At 39.4% G+C, this 14,122-nt stretch overlaps 1 protein-coding gene across 1 annotated transcript in view; it reads left to right on the forward strand.

The window, feature by feature from the left end:
* Positions 1-14,122, forward strand: part of GABBR2 (gamma-aminobutyric acid type B receptor subunit 2) — an 856,335-nt gene that overhangs the window by 408,080 nt on the left and 434,133 nt on the right. The window contains exons 6-7 of the mRNA XM_075921529.1: positions 11,613-11,804; positions 13,767-14,003. Coding sequence (XP_075777644.1) covers positions 11,613-11,804; positions 13,767-14,003 — 429 coding nt within the window. The remainder of the gene's footprint in view (positions 1-11,612; positions 11,805-13,766; positions 14,004-14,122) is intronic.

Here is a 14,122-nt window from a genome sequence, read left to right on the forward strand (position 1 = left end):
AACAGATGTATGGGTTCCCAGGGTCTGTGTCTCTAGGGCTGTCTTCAGGGCCAGGGATCCCAGGGCTTCCAGGCACCAAGGCCAGCCATCTTCCTGTGATTCTTAGCCTTACAATATATGGGCTACGTCTAGACTGGCATGATTTTGCAGAAATACTTTTAACGGAAATGTTTTTCCATTAAAAGTATTTCTGCAAAAGAGCGTCTAGATTGGCATGGATGCTTTTGCGCAAAAAGTGCTTTTGCGCAAAAGCATCCGTGCCAATCTAGACGCGCTTTTGCACAAGAAAGCTCCGATGGCCATTTTAGCCATTGGGCTTTCTTGCGCAAAAAATTAAGGTACCTGTCTACACTGGCCCTCTTGCACAACAGTGGTACAATTCTTGCACAAGAGGGCCATATCCCTGAGTGGGAGCGTACATTACAAAGTCAGTGCTCTTGCGCAAATTCAAGCGGCCAGTGTAGATAGCTGGCAAATTTTTGTGCAAAAGCAAGTGCTTTTGCGCAAAATCTTTCCAGTCTAGACGCACCCATGTAGTACAGATGTTCTGGAGCTGTGGAGCATGGAAGGCTGGGCCAGTCAGATAGTTGGCAGGAGACTATGCAGGATTGCGTCTGAAGCAATGTTCCCTATAAGCTGAGGCTTGGGCCACCACCCAAGAGAAATTTCAGTGCCACCCAGCTGATTAGCAGAGTGCCCACAGCTGGCAGAATGTGTGTCTACTGGTGATGCACATCCACACATGCGTCAGTGCACATAACAAAATAAATATGCACATGGATGGAAAAAATTAGAACCTCAACTTTGATTCGCTGAAATATCATCAAACCCAAGACGTTTCTATGAGACATGTTGGGTTATACAGATTGGCATTTTCTGACAAAACTTTGTTTCATCAGAAAATTTGTGACCATTTCTACTGAAGATCCCATTCACTAGATCCTGGCTTGAATTACTGCCTACAGATGTTCTACTGGCTTCAGTCTAGTTGATTTTTACCTTAAATTTCTTTCCTAATGGTTAACTCAGTAGGGGTGCTACATAGGTGTTTGTGTCCCAAGGGCATATTTGAGGGAGGGAGAAGTTATGGGGCAGCAGTAGCCCAGCTGGGCACTTTTTAATGCTGCCCCTACTGCACCAGTTTGTGCTGGAACTGCTTTCTGCAGCTGCTCATGGATTAAAATGAGATTTTATACTACTGGGGAACCATGTGTAACTTGGATTTGTTTACAGGTGGTGGAAATAAATGTCAGTGTCCCAAAATATTTTATGTGTACATGTTGTTGGAGCCCATTTAAATGAGTAAGGATTTACTGAGAGACAGTATAGTTTTGGTGATGTAAATAAAATTAGAAGGCTCTTACAAGAGACAGTATAATGGCCCATGGCTCTAAAACACAGCCCCACATGATTCATGGGAGCAGCCGCACTCCAGCCCTCCACATAGAAACCTGCTGACTGCTGCTTACCTGGGACCCATGAAATTCAGCTCCAGTCTGAATCTCTGCTCCTGAGGTCTGATTGGCAGAGTCCCAGAGAATCTAATTGGCTTGCTGGGCCTCTTTAAGCCAGCAGCTAGACATGGAAGCTATCTAAATAAGTGGGTTCTATCATCTTCTGAGCTGTGTGCTTCCTACTCCCACTCACCCAGCTTAATTTCCTGGCATCTGTCTCGTCTGTCTGAACTTCAATTCATCTCCTTCTTCTGACATACTGATATTAGATGCAGCACACTCTTGACTCCTGTCTCTTGACTGCAGACTCTGGCTCCAGCTGCTGGATCTCCAACTGCTGCCCATTACCCAGCTATGATAGATTTAAAGTTTAGTAGGGGGCAGTTCTGAGTGGGTCATTTATATATAAATGAGTGTCAACATGTCATGTAGGCTCATTATTAATATTAATAAATATTTGATTTCCTATTTTCCTTCAAGTATGTTTGATTTGTACAAGCATGTGTTGCACTAGAGGGTAGACTGATCTCTTCCAGAGATGTAATTTGGGATTCTAAAAATAAGATCATAGGTGCTATTGTATTAAGATACATTTTCATACAAGAGGTTATAACATGAATGTTTGGTAGATAGGCCAGAAATATACCAAAAGGCAATCACGGGATCTGCATAAATGTCTGTGTGCCACCATCTTCATTTGGCCACACACATACACAAACAAACAAAAATTCCTGTATAGCTGAAGGAGACAGGCCACTGGTTGAAAGCACATTAATCCTACCTTAAGCCACCCCGAGAATGGAGCAGAAGCCACCTGAACTTTGGCTAGCATCCTGGTAAACATTTAAACAAATTAAAGGGCTGATTCACATGCCAGTGAAGCCAATGGGAGTTTTCACGGTGACATCATTGAGCTTTGAATCAGTGTCTATCTGCTGAGGAGAGCATAAGAAGGTATACATTGCACCAATTTCTGTTCAGTCTTTTAGTGGCCCTCTATATAAACTTCTGTAATCAGAGCAAGATTTATGCAGCACTCCAGATACAAAACCACAAATTCCCAAGAATTGATTTGTTCCTTTTGGATCAATATGAGTTTCATACTGACTCCAACAGCAGTAAATCCAGCTCCTGCTCTCCACTGCTTTTTATTTTCCTGTTTTGTCTTTGACTTTTCTTTTTGGGGCCATAAAGCAGCATTGATTTTAATGGAAAATATTTTTATTAGAGTAACATACACACTAAAATGCAGTAGATATAACAGTTTCCACAGTCTTCTTGCTAATGCTGCAGAGTTGTTACCGTTGCTAGAGCTGCTGATTTTGGAGCTTGGATGTAGGCTGCACTAGCAGAGAGTACAGTGTGTTGATTAAACAGACCTCAATTTTATCCATAAAGAAAGACCACAGGCTCAATTTAGTGGCCAAGGTACTTGGCCACATTTGTTATTAGTAAAGCAAGGTACTAGTGCTCTGTCCATCACATCAGGGGGTCACTCATCTATGTATTCCTGTGACAAGGTAGAGGCTGAGTCAACATAACAATATGGTATCCCCTAGGTCAGTGGCTCTCAAGTTTCCAAACAATAGTTGGCCTTTCAGAGTTCTCATCTGTCTTGTGTCCACAAGTTTCACTTAACTTTATAACTTTTGTTTACAAAACAGACATAAAAAAAACAAAATTGACACAATACACTATTACTGAAAAATTGCTTACTTTCTCATTTTTACCATATAATTATAAAATAAATTAATACATTTCAGTATATGGTTTATAGAGCATATGAACAAATAATTTTCTCTATGACATTTTAGTTTATACTAACTTCACTAGTGTTTTTATGTAACCTGTTGTAAAATTAGGCAAATATCTAAATGACTTGATGTATCCCCTGGAAGATTTCTGTGTACCACCAGCGGAACATGTGCCTCTGGTTGAGAACCAGTGCCTAAGGCAAATACAAAGATGCCCCTCCTATGAATTCTAGAGGATCTAGGGGCTATAGTGGACCACAAGCTAAATATGAGTCAACAGTGTGACATTTGCAAAAAAACCAACATGTTCTGGGATGCATTAACAGGAGCGTTGAGAGCAAGACACGAGAAGTCATTCTTCTGCTCTACTCTGCGCTGATTAGGCCTCAGCTGGAGTATTATGTCTGGTCCTGGGCACCTCATTTCAAGAAAGATGTGGGGAAATTGGAAAAGGTCCAGAGAAGAGCAACAAAAATTATTAAAGGTCTAGAAAACATGACCTATGAGGAAAGGCTGAAGGAATTGGACTTGTTTAGTTTGGGAAAGAGAAGACTGAGAGGAGACATAATAGTGGTTTTCAGGTATCTAAAAGGGTGTCACAGGGAGAAGGGAGAAAAATTGTTCTTCTTGGCATTTGATGATAGGACAAGAAGCAATGGGCTTAAACTGCAGCAAAGGAGGCTTAGGTTGGACCTTAGAAGAAACTTCCTGCCTGTCAGAGTGGTTAAACACTGGAATAAATTGCCTAAGGAGGTTGTGGAATCTCCTTCACTGGAGATATTTAAGAGAAGGTTAGACAGACATCTGTCAGGGATTATATAGACTATGCTTGGTCCTGCCACGAGGGCAGGGCACTGGACTTGATGATCTCTCAAGTCCCTTCTAGTTCTAGTATTCTGTAATTTTCCTTTTATACATTGCTACAAATTACTTATTCAACTACAGTAGGGCTATCAACTGCAATTGATTAATTGCAGTTAACTCATGTAATTAACTCAAATTAATTGTGGTTAATTTTAATAAAATACCAATTAAAATTATTTAATATTTTTTGATATTTCACACATTTTCAATATTGATTTCAATTGAAACACAGAATACAAAGTATACAGTGCTCACTTAATGTTATTACTTTTGACTACAAGTAAATGCACTGTAAAATGATAAACATAAATAACTGTATTTTTCACTTCACCTCATTCAAATACTGTAGTGCAATCTCTTTATCTTGAAAGTATAACTTGCAAATGTACACTTTTCTGGTTACATAACTGCACTCAAAAACAAAACAATGTAAAACTTTAGAGCCTACTCGTCAACTCAGCCCTAATTCTTGTTCTGCCAATCATTAAGGGCAAATACATTTGTTTATATTGATGTGTGAAATTTCTACCTGCTTCTTATTTGCAGGGTCACCAGAAAGTGAGAACAGGCATTCACACGGCCCTTTTGTAGTCAGCGTTGCAAGGTACTTAGTGCCAGATATGCTAAACATATGTATGTTTCTTCATACTTCAGCCACCATTCCAGAGGACATACTTCCATGTTGATGATACCTATTAAAAATGTTTAAATGGAATTTGTGACTGAATTCCTTTGGAAAGAATTGTGTGTCTCCTGCTCTATTTTACATTCATTCTGCCATATATTTTATGCCATAGCAGTCTCGGATGTTGACCTAGCACAGAGGTGGTCAACCCATTCTGGGCAAAGAGCCAAGAAAGCAGTGGATCCAGTGTGAAGAGCTGGGGCAAAATTGTCGAGCAAAAAAAAAAAAAAGCTCTAAAAGGCTCTGCCCCTTTAAGAAACCACAGTTAAGCATGTTTTGATGCTTTTTGGCCACAGCAGGCTCCCACCACTTGCCGCCATCTTTATTTCTGCAGCTTTCATGGCCACGCCGGAAGAGCTGGGAGGAGAGGGCCGTTTTTGCAGGGGTGGGGGCGGCTTTTGAGCCATGGGGGGCTTGGTGAGCTGCACCTGGGGGGGAGGGGGAAGAGCTGTATGTGGCTCACGAGCCTTGGGTTGGCCACCACTGACCTAGCACATGTTTGCTTTAAGAGTGCTTTCATAGAAGATTTGGCAAAATGCAAATAAAGTATTGTGATAGAGTCAGTTTAGAGGGCTAGATTAGAAGTGGAGAGAAGCAGCTCTAAAAAGCAGAAAACCCTCTCCTAATTAGCCAGGTCCTACTTCAGGGCAGCCAAGACCAGCTAACCAATAGTTATCATGGGCGGAGTGAGAACAGCCGAGATAGGGGAGCTATAAATCAATTAAGGGCCAACTGATTTCACATCAAGTGGCCATGGGGCCCTTCAAAAAGCCTTCCCTACTGGAGAGAAGGGGAGGAGAGTAGGAAAGGAGGTTGGAATGAGGTGGAGATTATACCAGAGAAGGAGAGAATCAGAAAAACTGAGAGAGAACATCAGCATTGCCAGAGACAGCAGGGATGGTGAGGGACTCCAACAGGGAGGGTTTGGGCTCCCTTTGCCAAGTAGCCTGCGAGCTCAGATGGTAGCTGGGAAAGACTGGTTACCCAGCCCAGGCTGACCAGCGTGCATCTGCCCCAATGCCCTTTATAGGCACGGGACAGAATCCCAAACCATGCCAAGGGCAAGTGGGACCCATGCTGCAGAACCTAGACTGTGAGATTGTGGACTGAACAGGAGTCTGGGACCGAGGAGTAGGACTGACCATGCCACAATATCAATGTGAGATTTCTAAAAATAGATGCAGCACTTGACTCAGGGTTTAAGAATCTGAAGTGCCGTTCAAAATCTGAGAGGGAGGTGGTGTGGAGCATGCTTTCAGAAGTCTTAGAATACTCTAATGCAGAAACTACAGAAGCTGAATCACAAAAAAAAACCCACCCCCCAAAATCCCCACAATCCTCAACCTTCTGTTGGTGGCATCTGACTCAGCTGATGAAAATGAGTATGGGTCAGTCCATACTGCTTTGGATCATTATGGAGCAGAACCCATCATTGGCATGGATGCATGTTCTCTGGAGCTGTGATTGAAGCATGAAAGGGCATATGAATCTTTACTGTATCTGGCACATAAATATCTTACAGTTCCAGCTACAATACCGCCATATGAATGCCTGTTCTTACTTTTAGGTGTCATTATAAAGAAGAAGCAGGCAGCATTATTTCCTATAAAATGTAACCAGACGTATTTGTCTGAGTAATTGGCTAAACGAGAAATAGGACTGAATGGTTTTGAAAGCTCTAAACTTTTACATTGTTTTACTTTTGACCTAAGTTATTTTTATACATAAATCTTCATGATAAAGAGACTGCACTACAGTACTTGTATTAGGTGAATTGAAACATACAATTTTTTACAGTGCAAATATTTGGAATCAAAATAAATATCAAGTGAGCACTATACACTTTGTATTTTGTTTTAATTGAAATCAATATATCTGAAAATGTAGAAAACATCCAAAAATATTTAAAATAAATGGTATTGTGTTATTATTTAAGAGTGTGATAATCACCATTTTTTTTTAATCTCGTGATTAATCTCAATTAATTTTTTTAATTACTTGATGGCCTACAATCCAGATGATGTTAGTTACTACGCTTACACTATATACCTACTAATTTGTACAAAACCTCCTCATCTGTTATCCTATTGTCCCATCACTATCTTTAGGAGGTCTGAGTGTGTTCTTGTACCATCTCATAGGAATGGGTTTATGTAGTCACTTCAGAGATCTGTGAGTATTTGTATAATCCTTTCGGGTCATGAATGTGCTTACTTGGTTAGCTGACACCTAGGCTATGTCTAGACTGCAAGCATCTTTCGAAAAAGAGCGTCTAGACTGCAAGCGGAACTTTCGAAAAAGCAAGCCGCTTTTTCGAAAGAAAGCAGCGAGTGAGTCTGGATGCTCTCTTTCTAAAAAGCCCTGTTGGCATTCAAGAACGCCTTTTTTCAAAAGAGCACTTTCGAAAAAAGGCGTTCTTCCCCGTGAAATGAGGTTTACCGCCGTCGAAAGAAAAGCCACGTTCTTTCGATTTAATTTCGAAAGAACGCGGCTGTAGTCTAGACGCAGGTGAAGTTTTTTCGAAAAAAGGCTACTTTTTTCGAAAAAACCCCTGAGTCTGGACACAGCCCCAGTGTGTTACTATTGTGCAAAGACCTACTCTGTATCTTAGTCTGAGTTACACCCAGCCTATACATCTAATTCCACTTTTAAAAGTCATGTAAGCACTTGAAAGCTTACAGTTTATGGGAAGTCAATGGAACTTTAGCTCGTAAGTCACTTATTGATCCCTACATGCATGTTAATTACTTTTTGAGGTAGTTTTAAGTTTGCTTACTGTGGCTGAGGTGATTACCGTGCATCAGGTGAGTTCATTATTGTTTTTACACTCCTTAGTGCCCAAATCCGTTTTTATGAAAGCAGTGTTCTCTGTGGCTGATACCAGGCAATGTCTCTTGTTGCCTTCCATTTTCCTTCCATTTTCCTTTCATTTTTCCTTGGTATTCCCATCTCTTCTATTCTTTTTATAGTGTGTTGATGGATTTTTTAAAGGAGCCATTATTGGTTGGTTGTGGACTGTGCAATATATTCTCATTCTGCCTTGGTTAAACCATCAAGAACAATTGAAGTAAGGCAGTATGCAAAATGAGGCTTTCACACAAAGTCCTAATGGTATTTGATATATTTGTCCCTCCCCTCCCTCCACCCCAGTATGGTCTTTTGAGCAATCTGACTAGTCCTCCTTAACTTGCTCACAGACAGGGCAGTTCTTGAACATTCATCTTTAAGTGTAGCGCACTGCTTCAGTGTCTTGGCTGTGTTCATGGAGTCAGCCTGATGCCAGAGTGTTGTCTATTTGCTCTCCTGATCCTTTGTGCCTCCCATTCCTTGTCTTTTCTCTCTTCTTGATATCAGTCCTTGTTTCCTCTACTGGCTGTAGCTGTGTGTGCCTGCTGACAGGGCAGCACTGGAAGCTATGTGGGGATGTGGTCAAGCTGCTAGGCTGTAAACAGGAGAGGATCTCTTTCCTCTAATGCCTATGCTCACTATGAGGTTCAGAGACCCCACTACAGTCCTATTATCTGAGGCAACTAACTCAAGAAAACAAAGGAAAATGAGATGACAGTCCATGACGGCAGGGAACTGGACTTGATGATCTCTCAAGATCTCTTCAGGTTCTACTATTCTGTGATTCTATGCAACAGCCAGTGGCATTGGAAAGAACAATATATATAATCAGAATACTAAAAGCCATTGAACAAAATAGAAACAACTTCATACCAGAGAGTGCTACCACATCCACTAGCATCTCTAGTTCCAGCACCCTAGCAGCAATTTAACAATGCTGTCCTCAGTCCAAAGTAAGATTTTTTTATAGCTGTAACATACTTTCATTGGATAGGAGAAGATGGATGGATGTAGGATTATCAGTGCAAATGTGGCCTTAACTTTAAAAGATTTTATGGATTTATATTGTCACTGTTTTGACTAGCTTCTTAAACACATTACACAAACAAGGAAAACTTCAAAATTCACATGATGGCTCCCTAGTTAAGGCTAAGTTCCATTTCATAATTAATGCATGGATTCAGGCTTTTTGTAATGTCGGGGAAATATAACATATTCTCTCCAAACGAGCCACACTTGCTCTGTGAGTACTGAATACATTTTCTGAGAACTTACAAGTAAATCTCTTAATAGTTTTGAGTTAAAATTAATTAAAAGTTGGTCCTTTTAAGAAATGTAATACCTATGTCTTTCATTCCTGTGTCCCAAACTATTGTAATAATGGAATAGCTCACTCTTCAAACTTCCTGTATCGTTAACATTACTTCAAAAGTTTTGCATACCCTATATTGGAAGAAATTAGTATTTATGCCAAGTTATTAAAAACTGTTGTAGCCAATTGTTATGAGGTACAATTGATATATAATCTTTAGATCGGGCCAATTCAATGGCCATTGCAATATCAGAGTTAAGTCAATCAAGTCATTCCTCCTCTTCTATTGCCAATTTGTATGCAAAAATTCTCTTGGTTATAAATAGACCATGGGAACCTGACTGGAATATGTTTCAAGAGTAGAGCTTTGTTGGAATCAGATTTTCCACCCCCGAGGGGAAAATATATTTCTTCCCCCAAAATATAATTTCAAAAAAGTGACATTTTTGAAAAATTCTGATTTGGAAGAACTAAAACAAAATTTTTCAAAAAAAAAAAAATCATGTTAAGTCTCTGACTTCCACCACTTGCCCAGGAGCCACCAACTTCCCCACCAGGAGGTGGCCACCTGGGAACCAGATCAGCTCAGAGAGCTGGCCAGCCAGGAAGCTTCATGATTACGCACTGGGTGCTTTGTATTGCTCAGCCTCTGATGATGTAAAGCATCTGTAAACCTAGTTTATCTGATCAGTGCACTCAGTTTAGTGCTACTGTAGTGCCCTGAAGAAAAGCCCCGAGATTTCTCTTTCCCCAAGTCTTGGAGAAATGAGGTCAAGGGCCCTGGGAGCTGCCTCTGTCACAGGTTTGGGAGAGGACACTGAATTTCTTCAGCTGTAGGAGGAGCAGAGGTGTGCAATGGAGCAAGTTGCAGATGTGTGGTGGAGTAGCACAATGTCTGTTGCATTGGGGGGCATAATTAATTAATAAATTGAGGGCTGGGGAGTCACAGAATTGTGAGACTGTAGGGTGCATAATTTAATTAAGTAACAGCTGTGAGGCACACTCAGATAATTAATTGGTATTTTGAGATTCTGGGAGTAGCACATCATGTACCTAACTTGTGTAACCTGATGTGAGCTGAGGTCCTACAGCTGGGCAAACAAAATTGCCTTGGTCACTTTCAGCTGGTGAGAGTTGGCAGCACTGTAATAGTCCAAACAGGCATAAAATCCAACTCCAATATTCTTCCTACGCCTGGTCATTAACCTCATTTAGGAATTGTCCATGTTTCTATTTCTTGCTTTAACATTTCCATCTCATCTTTAAGTATCCCCAGAGCTGCCTTCAGATCTTTTTTGGAGCATTTTTCATAAGTATTGTGTTCTGAATAAGAAGTATGCCACACATTTATATCCTGATAATTTGCTCTTCTGCTTTTAGTCTGTTCTCTGTATAAGGATGTTACAGATGGGGAAAAAAAAGAATATTTGTAAGAATCTCTTTCTTTTCCAGATTTTATAGAACTCTGTTACATGTAAGGATTGTAGGATTCTTTCATATATTTCTAAAAGACTTGGGCATCTCTTTTGGCTCCATTACATGCTTTGCATCTCTAATATTCCACATATTTATGAAGCGGCAAGGAAATATGAAAATTACTATTTGAAGGGAACTGAAATGATTACAGGAAGACATCCAGCAGCAATAAAGAATGAGACTCTTCAGGAACTTTCACAGATTTTATGCTAGACAAAGGAGACTTTTCTTCACAATACAAACATTCAAGATTCCTTTATTCATCCATAATGAGTTCCTCTTCTGCACAGAGAAGAAATTGTCACACGTGTTGTTATATATGTCTGAAAAATAAAATATGGTGGATATCTTTGTTCTGTGTTTTCTGAAGTTAAAGAAAGATTACCAGTCTCTGGCTTTCATGAATGCAATGTTTTAAAAAGTAGATTTCAATATTAATTAATTATTTTTAAAAGAATCCCCGTGAAATTTGTTTTCTATGCAACAAAGTTTACCAGTGCTTTATGTTTTTCAAAAAACACGAGTATAGTTAAGTTTCTGTTCTAGTTTATCACAACATGAACATTTGCAACATTGTGAATTTTTGGCATCTGAGTGACAGGCTTATGATTTTCTGGTTATAGTCTTTCTCCAATTACTGTTTCTAATTTGAATGATTCTTTATCAATTGATAAGACTTTAATGTCAATGTTGAAGCAACAGGTGACATTCTCCTCTGATGCTATGTCCTTAATTGAAATCAAGTGTGCCTTAGCCAAGAAAAAATAATATAATGACAATGATAATATAGCTGTTTCACACTAGCAATGCATGTTTGTGCATATGAACACTATTGGTTTATTTCCCCTCTTCTCAGACTGAGGTTAAAAGCTGCCCTAAAGTACAGGGGGTTTCTTATGGAATTACTCCACTTCCGTCAATTATGTTTAATCTCCCTCTTTTAGATACCAAGTACTTTTTTGTTCTTCCACTCCTAATTAAATTGGTTTGGGCTTTTTAATTTGTAAAATGCTGTCTTTGTGTACATACATTTGGAAACACAAAAGAAATATGCACTGTTAGTAAATAAGTTATTTAAAATATTTTTGCAATCTTTAATTATGCAGTAAATTCATTATGTAGACACTTAAACAAGGAGAAGTTTTGTTTCTAATGATTGTTATAAGAGTTTTGACCAGTCAGCTACTCAATCTCTGTTGACTTCTGTATTGTCATTGTAGGCTTATGATGAGGAGATGTATGGCAGTAAATATCAATGGATCATTCCTGGGTGGTATGAAAGTTCATGGTGGGAATCTTGGATAAATTCTTCACACTGTCTCAGCAAAAACCTTCTTACTGCCATGGAAGGTTACATTGGAGTGGATTTTGAACCTCTCAGTTCAAAAGTGATACGAACAATATCAGGACGGGTTAGTATCTTTCTTTCAACTACTTTGTACCATTCAATGATTAATCAGTAACTGTCAATTATTTAAAATTTGATAACTACAGAAAGAGGGTTGCTGTTTTTAGTGATCGTGATGGAGAGGGACTAATAATTGCCAGTACAAATAGGCTTTTAGCACCAGTCTCTGGTAGCTCTACATGTTCCCTAGATTTCCCCATGTTTTACCACTCATTCCCATTCCCAGTTTCTCTTGTCACCAATTTATGTCTCTCTTCCCAGATTTAGGTTTTCCCTGTATGGTCTACTTCCTCTCTACTTTGTCCTTTCACTTTTCTGTCACTTTCCCAGGTCTTGCTCTGCCTCTTCCATGACTCATTTTATTTCCACCTTCCCCCGCCCCACCTACCGAGGTGGACCTGAAGGCAATTGTACTAGGGGCCCAAATGAGGAGGAAATTGCTGCTGGCATAGCCAAGAGGCAGTTAGCCTTCCACCAAAGGCAGAGGGAGCATTCCTGCTATTGTCTAGCCTTTCTCAGAAGGTGATGCTGAGTTTAGAGCACACTGATATTATTGCAGGTAACTACAAAGCACAGAGGGCAACCAGATGCTATAATTTTGGTGCCCCCTACAGCAATGGACCCTAGGAAGCACCTATTATTAGACCCAGAGCTAAAGCTGCCACTGGTAATTGCAAGGAACTTCTAAACACTCCTTTAATCTAAGGTTCTCATGTTTTTCCATGAACCACATTTTGACATCAGTTCTTACTGGAAAAATGTTAAGTACTGTACTTTTACACTCTGCTTAAACAATGCCAGTTTATTTCTTTTTTAATTTTCATCCTCATTATTTATTTATTTGCGCTTATCTAGCCACTGATACAATTATCCACCTCCTCCAATATGCTATTTTAAAACACTTAAAATATCATTTCTTCTCTTCTGCAGGGTGATATACAGATACAATCCCATTCCCTGTTGTCTTTGTTCTTAGATTGTTCCCACAGTTAGATACACATACATGCCGTAAGGCAGTAAAGAACAAGTCTTGTACAAAATACCCCAATTACAGTGCATATTACTAGTTACTGTGTGGGCAGACAGATCATTAGAAACCTTTTTGGCCATCTAGTTCCTTAGCTGTATACATTATTTATAGTTGGTAAAGCCTGATCCTGCAAATTGTTAACCTCACTAGCTCTCTGTGACTCACAGGATTGGATGAGCCCTAGATTTTATATAGATAAATATGCAGTATGCCAGCTTATTGCATAATCACATGTATGATTTTAGAAGATTCTTTGTCTTTTTTAATTGCTCTGTATAACTCTTTGAATGTGTTGTGTATATTTGTGCCTGTATAGAATATAATGCATGAAGTCCCAGCTTATAAGTAAATATGCCTTATTCTCCAGTGCTTTGCCATCATGTAGTCATTCACACATGTGCAGATTTTATGCAATAGGGAATTCATTGCAACAAGCCATTTCTGAGGTCTAGAGCTGAGCAAAATTGTAAAACCAACCAAACAACAACCTAGACACTTTTGTGATTTAAAAAATTAACTTACCTTAGGAAAAAATTGTAAGGTTATGAAACCTCATGTTAGACTTCTGGACATACCTTGTCTTCTGCATGACAAATATCAGGAAGAAATCTTCCCCTGTGGTAGTTCTGTGGCTCACCAGCCTGAAACCCAGGATTCTGGGTGTATTGGAATGGAAGACTCATAGATGAAAGTAAAATTAAATGAGTGCTTCTTACCTACACAGCCTGTGCACTACATATTTATCTCTTTCTAGGCTCTTCCTCTTTACCTCCCACCATCACTCTTGAAATTAGTAAGAATGCCTTATCTCTGCACTCTTTCCTAGATCTTGCTTTAAAAGTATACTAATGGGATACTTGAAAAAAAATTAAGATTCAGGGCCCCAAAATGTGAAGTCTTGATTGTTGTCATGAAAATATATTTCCTTCTCCACAGACTCCACAGCAGTATGAAAAGGAATATAATGATAAACGAGGAGATGGACAGTCCAGTAAATTTCATGGCTATGCCTATGATGGAATATGGGTGATTGCTAAAACACTGCAGCGGGCAATGAAATATCTCAACACTACAAACAAACACCAAAAAATTGAGGATTTTAACTACACAAACCACAAGCTTGGCAAAATTTTTCTGGATGCTATGAATGAAACCAACTTCTTTGGTGTAACGGTAAGTCCTAATCTGCTCTTATTCAATATATATTTTGTGTCAGTATCTAAAGTATTTACATTACATTCAATGGTTTGAAAGATAAAAGCAGGTGTTTATGTGCAATTATTGTACTTTGG

Source organism: Pelodiscus sinensis, chromosome 2 (assembly GCF_049634645.1).
Source record: "Pelodiscus sinensis isolate JC-2024 chromosome 2, ASM4963464v1, whole genome shotgun sequence".
NCBI lineage: Eukaryota > Metazoa > Chordata > Testudines > Trionychidae > Pelodiscus > Pelodiscus sinensis.